The sequence below is a fragment of the Octopus bimaculoides genome, chromosome 26 (assembly GCF_001194135.2).
Source record: "Octopus bimaculoides isolate UCB-OBI-ISO-001 chromosome 26, ASM119413v2, whole genome shotgun sequence".
Classification (NCBI taxonomy): domain Eukaryota; kingdom Metazoa; phylum Mollusca; class Cephalopoda; order Octopoda; family Octopodidae; genus Octopus; species Octopus bimaculoides.
Genome location: NC_069006.1, coordinates 7,544,895 through 7,552,137, shown reverse-complemented (window position 1 = coordinate 7,552,137; position 7,243 = coordinate 7,544,895). Strand labels below are relative to the sequence as shown.

Sequence of the window (7,243 nt, the reverse complement as noted above, 5' to 3'; positions counted from 1 at the left end):
TACATATGATACTTGGTGTGTGCGTGCGTGCGTGCATGTATGTGTTTCTGCGTCCGAACATGAACTTGTTGGTAACTTAAATTCTTCGATATTCACATTGGAATCAACTTACTTTCCGTCGTAGCTTAAAGCAGCCTTCACTGTTTCCTATATATGCATTTCCCTTACGTTTCTACACTACATCAAAACCTGAATTTCGTCTTGCTGTTGTTGTTATTGTCGCTGTTTCTCTTGCAAAGAATAAAGCCGAAGACCGTCTCTTTACGACGTCCGTTGCTGTGAATGCTCTACAAGGAATATGGACCGTCTATGATCACAAGTCTGGCAAGAATATCTGGATCAAAGGTAATCCTCGCTCTTTCTTTCTCTTTCTCTTCCCCCTCCCTCCCCCCTCTTTCTCTCTCTCTCTCTCTCTCTCTCTCTCTCTCTCTCTCTCTCTCCATGCGCAAAGATTATATACGATGGCGAGTCAGAAATAATGCAATTTTACTTGGTATGATATTCTGATCCCTCGTAAATACACATAAATGTATGTATATGTATATAAATATATGTATGTATGTGTAAATACACATACACACACACACACATATACATATGTTTGTGTATATATATGTATATCTGTGAACACACACATACATATACATACATACATATATGATAAATATTTGGGACTAATAGGAATAAATAGATGAGTGTGTTTGAATGTTGAGTTGAGCAGTGGTACAGTTTAGGCAACCTCTTGTCATCCGCAGTCGTGGTATACTTCAGGAATTCCCCAGTGTCAGTTAGGGTAATTATATTAAGTGTGGAGGCGCAATGGCCCAGTGGTTAGGGCAGCGGACTCGCGGTCATAGGATCGCGGTTTCGATTCCCAGACCGGGCGTTGTGAGTGTTTATTGAGCGAAAGCACCTAAAGCTCCACGAGGCTCCGGCAGGGGATGGTGGAGAACCCTGCTGTACTCTTTCACCACAACTTTCTCTCACTCTTTCTTTCTGTTTCTGTTGTGCCTGTAATTCAAAGGGCCAGCCTTGTCACACTGTGTCACGCTTAATATCCCCGAGAACTACGTTAAGGGTACACGTGTCTGTGGAGTGCTCAGCAACTTGCACGTTAATTTCACGAGCAGGTTGTTCCGTTGATCGGATCAACTGGAACCCTCGACGTCGTAAGCGACGGAGTGCCAACAATTAATTAAGTAACGAGAAGATGAATTTGGTATTAAACCTTATTCTGTACAAAGTTCGTTTCGACCCGTCCAGCTATTGTCCTTTATGTGTGGGACTCCGTTAAACGTTGTGTTGCATCGATTTTGCAGTATGGGTCTCATCAGGTATATCCGTAGATAAAGTTGTGTCTCACTAAAGATCTTGAGTGTCGGCTGCCATGTTGTTATATGCTCCTCTAGTTAAGGAATAAATAAAATGCAAACAAGATTGCAGAAAAGCAAAAATTAATTCCCCAACTAGAGGGGCATATAACAAATAATAATATAGATAACATATATATGTATACATTTATTAATGATTTTTTTGGCTAATTTTGGAAGAAAATTGGCATTTTTTATATTTGCTGCCGATAAAAACAAAACCCCTGCCTGCGCGGTGGATTTGAAGAATTATAACATGTAAGCACGAGGCATGTTCTGTATTGCCTCGTATTTATATGTTAATCTTGGCTTTCCTGCTGATGATAGGTGCGCCTAGCAAATTATTTTAGTTGCTGAAGATTGCTTGAAATCATGGTACAGGAAATAGATGGTAAATGTTTTTATTTTTCATTCCCTTTCGAAATTACCCCTAATAGTGGTTTGCATTTTAACTACTTCTAGCGGGTTAGATGTCCTATAATGGCCATCTCTTATGTGTTTAAATGTACACTGTATTCATATATATATACATATATGGGTACAGGACGTCACAGAAAGTAAACATGAAATGCGAAAACAAATGAGTTCAATACGCAAACAACGCGAGAAACAAATGGAAAACAGGACAAGTAACTCTCGTTGTTTGCATATTGCACTCATTTATTTTCGTATGTTATGTTGTTTACTGTTGGTGACGTCCTGTAACCACGCCACCTTTATTTAATTCGTCCTTAGTCGAAAGACATCTGTTGCTAATGTCCTGTTATTTGCATTTGTATTTGTGTACCATTTCTACGCTTTTTTGTTTCGTCCTTGATTCCGAATACATTCGCTGCTTTCTTCCAAGGAATCTAGAGCTCTTAGCTTAGTTTTTCCTTGGGGCTGGCCAGATTGGAGCAATCTCGAGTATAACCAGCCGAAATTGCAAATATAATATGGAATTCAAACTGAGGAAAGAAAACTCCGAATGATCCGTCCTTGTTTTTTCTTGTCCCTTTTTTGTATCATCTGTCTGGATGTTTTGCGTTCTTGTCCCATTTTTTTGCATTTATATATATATATATATATATATATATATATATATATATATATATATATATATATATATGCATATATATAATATTTACACACATACACACACACACACACATATATGTAAAGGGAGAGTCACTAATTTGTAACTGTTGATATGTACTTTTGTAATGGTAGAAGTTTATTAGTGTAACGGTTGAGCCACCAGTTTATAAACAATAATATGCAACGTCTGAGTCGTAATCAGTTTGTAAGGCTTGGTTCTTCGTTGATTGCCATTATGTAAAGATGAAAGAACAGTAATAGAAGTTGTGGAGAAAATATTTATTTACCGTTACATTGTAAAAAAAAAAATCCAAAACCACGACAGGTTGGTATGTATAATTAGTAAATGGAAAAGCATGCGAAGTAAAGATAGAGGTAGATTTTTCCTTGTATAGTTTGTATTTGTGTTCTCGTCATTGTGTAGTAGTAATTACAAACAGAGATGGCGTAAAGTTCTAAGAAGAAAGTGAGCTGAGTTAGTGATAGTGAGAGAGTCGAGGGAAGTTGGGTCTCATAGTTGCTGATTATAACTTGTTATTTCCTTCTGGCCGTTTGTCTCTAGTGGCTGCCTGCTTGTGACCATGATTCCAGTGCTCCGTTCAGTAACTGATAGTTGCTCTCTCTAACTCGAGTTGTCGCTAACCCACTAACTCGAGTTGTCACTAACTGACTGACTTCTGCTTGGGGATTCTTGCCTTTATAACTATCCAGAAGGATAGATATATCGTTGAGAACAATAGATTTTACTGGTGGTATTTATCTTAATTCTGGCATTTGGTGGCTTATGAAAGGTTAGAAGGGTCAAGTGGCGAAGACATTATATGGCTTAGCTAAGGCGTCTGGCAAATGTAAACTGCTGTCATAGAAAAAAGTATTGTTTTGCCATGAGAAAAGTGCTGTTGAACTGTTAATTTAAATTTGGCTATCGAGGATCGAATCTACATCATGCCTGCAAGATCCACTACATATATATATATATGATTATATATCTTTACATAGTTTGAAACTATAAAATGCAAATTATAAAATTTGATGCAGAAGCAAACAAAATGGAATCAATTAAAAAAAAAAAACTCAATTCCAATGTTGATGATTTTATTCTTGCAACGTTTTCTAGAGACACCGCAGAACGTAATCGAAACCGTAACCTCAACAGTGACATTCCTACAAGAAAACGTATTCAACAACCGTTACAGACCTTGGAACGCTTTCTTTTCTGGTTCCGTCAAAGGATTAAGTGTAAGTAACGAACAATGAATGTTTAACTCCATTAAACCACTTCATATTTGATCCTAACTTTAGTTACGTAGTTTTCTAAACATTAACTAAGCTATTGCATGCTAGATATTAACCTTAGTTACGTAAATGTACGAGCATCAATAAAAGACGTGACCCTAACTTTAGTTACGTAGTTTTCTGAACATTAACTAACCTATTGCATATTATATTTTAACCTAAGGCAGCGATCTGACAGAAACGTTAGCACGCTGGGCGAAATGTTTAGCAGTATTTCGTCTGTTTTTATGTTCTGAGTTCAAATTCTGCTGAGGTCGACTTTGCCTTTCATCCTTTCGGGGTCGATAAATTAAGTACCAGTTGTGTACTGGGGTCGATCAAATCGACTGGGCCCCTCCCCCGAAATTTAGGGCCTTGTGCCGAGAGTAGAAAAGATAGATCTTAACATTAGTTACGTAAATGTACGAACACCAACAAAAGATTTTCGTTAGGTAATTTTTTTCCAAACATTAATTTAACTACCACATGCATTATTCTAACTTTCGTTACGTAATTTTCTAAGCATTAGCACAATTATTACATATCTGATCATAACTTTAGTTACGCAATTTTCGAAGTATTAATGAAACTTCTTAGGTAGGTGTAACTTCCGTTGCGTTATTTCTTTTATTCAAGCATTAATTTAACAACCACGTACATGATCCTAACTTTAATTACGTAGTTTTTTATGCATCAACTGAACCACTATATATTTGATCCAAATTTTAGTTACGTAATTATACAAGCATTAACTCTCACGTATTTCATCCTCCATTTAGTGACATCATTTTCTAAGTATATATTAAACTATTGAATTATTTGATAATTCTAGTTACGTAAATTTCCAAGCATTAACAAAGCTATAGCAATTTCGACCCTGAATTTAATTACGTAATTTTCAAAAATGGATTAAACTATCTCATGCTGATTCGTGTTATGTAATTTTCCGGTACTAATAAAGCGGCGAAAAATTTAATCTTATCTTCAGTTACGTGATTTTATAAGCAGAGATTAAACTATTGAATATTTCATGCTAATTCGAGTTACGTAATTTCTCAAGCATTCATTACGTGGTTGAATATTTCATGCGAATTCGAGTTACATAAATTTCCAGCCATTCATAAGTCTATTGAAATTTTGATCCTAACTTTACTTACGGAATTTTTTCCGCAATTATGAAACTATATATTTCATGTTGATTCCGCTTACGTAATCTTTGCAAGCATCAGTAAGGCTACCGAACCTAACTTTAGTTGCGTAATTTTCCAGATTTATTAAACTATCGAGTATTTCATGATAATTCGTGTTACGTAATTTTCCATGTTTTAATAAAACATCCGCAATCTTGATCCTAACTTTAATTACATAATTTTCTAAACATCTATTAAGTTTTAAAAGATTTCATGCTAATTCGAATTATGTAATTTTTCTGGCATTCATAAAACTATATCATTATCTATTTTAACTTCTGTTACGTAATTTCCCAAGTATTTATTAAACAACCGAATACTTTGTGCTGATTCGAGTTACATAATTTTCCAAATAAGCTTAAAGCTGATGCATTTTCGATCCTAACTTCAACTACGTGATTTTTGCACGCATTGATTAAACTAGCAAATATTTTATGTTATTTCGAGTTACGTAATATTCCTCGCACTAATAAATCTACTTCGGTTTCAATCCTATCTTTAGTTACGCAATTTTATGGTCCTTATTAAACTGTAGACTATTTAATGCTAATTCCAATTACAGAATTGTCCTTGCATTTATTAAACTATTGAATATTTTATGCTAACTTGAGTTACGTAAACTTTACTTGCACAATTTTGCAAGCATTTATGAAATCGAATTGTTTGCGAAAGTGACGTACGTAAGTCTTGCAGCATTAATAAAGCTTCTGCAACTTTGATGTTTTAGTTACGTAATTTTCCAAGCATTAATTAAATTATCGAATATTTCATGCTAACTCGAGTTACATAATTTCTCATGCATTCATAAATATTGTTTCTATTTACGCAATTTTTATGGCATTAAACTCTAAATTTCATGCTAATTCTTGTTACGAAATTTTTGTAAATATCATTAAAACTACCTGAATTTCGATTCCAACTTTAGTTACGTAATTTTCCAAGCATTAATTAACTTATCGAATATTTCATGCTAACTCGAGTTACATAAATTCTCATGCATTCATAAATATTGTTTCTATTTACGCAATTTTTATGGCATTAAACTCTAAATTTCATGCTAATTCTTGTTACGAAATTTTTGTAAATATCATTAAAGCTACCTGAATTTCGATTCCAACTTTCGTTACGTAGTTTTCCGAGCGTTCATTAAGTGATCGCTTTCTCTGTTGTAACTTTAGTTTCGCAATATTCTAAGAATTAACTTAGCATTAATCAAACTCTCAAATATTTCATGCTAATTAGAGTTATGGAATTATCCAAATGTTCATAAATGTCCCTTTACACTTTGTCCCCCAAAACACCAATGTCAATTCCTTTATATTCTCTTTCATTCCTTACATTTGCAGACTTTGCCGTTTCTTTACCCTTTCAACCGTTTTGACAATTCAACGACCATGATAGGCCGAGTGATGGCCATGGAAGGAACGATATCCGAAGAGGAATATATCGCGAAAACCAAAGAACCTGTTCCGATGATGGGTAACATGACTACACCGATGGAATTCCACGGTTTCAACAAAGAACAAAATGTGTTCCCCTTCTGGACATCGGAACCGTACACGTACGCCACGACATTGTTGGCTCTCAGTCACTTCCAGAACACCGAGAAGAGGGATGCGTAAGGGAAGACCAGCGTCGACGACCACAACTACAATGAAAACGACAAACGACAACCCCACAGAACCTATTACGGTTCGCTTAGCAGTATGATCGCACCACAACGCCGCCCCCTGGCGACAATAACAGCGATTAACACCACACTATCAACAATACATAACAACAGCAATAACAACAACAATAAGGACCACCACCACTACAACCATCAGCATCATCAACAATGACAATAGGAGCAACAACAACAGCAACATCACAAAGATGGAAACAATCAAACATCTTCAGAAGTTTTACGATACAAACCAGTGGTTAAACTTACCTACGTTATTATTATTATTATTATTATTATATTTGAGCATCGTCGTTTTATTTTTGTCAAATATATATATATATTCACTATACACCCATTCTTCACATCAGCTCTGTTATTATTATTATTATTATTATTATTATTATTATTATTATTATTATTATTATTATTATTATTATTATTATTATTATTATTATTGTTCAGTAGTTTTATTTTTATAACGTGCTTTCACTTCACTACCGAGCGCAGCTCTGTGTGCCTTGGGTATGTGCTGTGGTTTGCTGTGATGCTCTTATGGTTACTGTATTGAAAGTGTTTTGCGTAGGATGTGTGCAGTGCCCAGTAGTGCAATTTTTTGCGTAGGATGTGTGCAGTGCAATTTTATTATTATTATTATTATTATTATT

The 7,243-nt window shown here is 35.0% G+C and overlaps 1 protein-coding gene across 1 annotated transcript in view; it reads left to right on the top strand.

Moving 5' to 3' along the window:
• LOC106878628 (uncharacterized) overlaps nucleotides 1–6,927 on the top strand; it is a 31,779-nt gene extending 24,852 nt beyond the window's left edge. The window contains exons 6-8 of the mRNA XM_014927906.2: nucleotides 240–345; nucleotides 3,565–3,686; nucleotides 6,259–6,927. Of these exons, the coding sequence (XP_014783392.1) occupies nucleotides 240–345; nucleotides 3,565–3,686; nucleotides 6,259–6,534 (504 nt within the window). The 3' untranslated portion in view covers nucleotides 6,535–6,927. The remainder of the gene's footprint in view (nucleotides 1–239; nucleotides 346–3,564; nucleotides 3,687–6,258) is intronic.
• The last annotated feature ends 316 nt before the right edge of the window (nucleotides 6,928–7,243 follow it).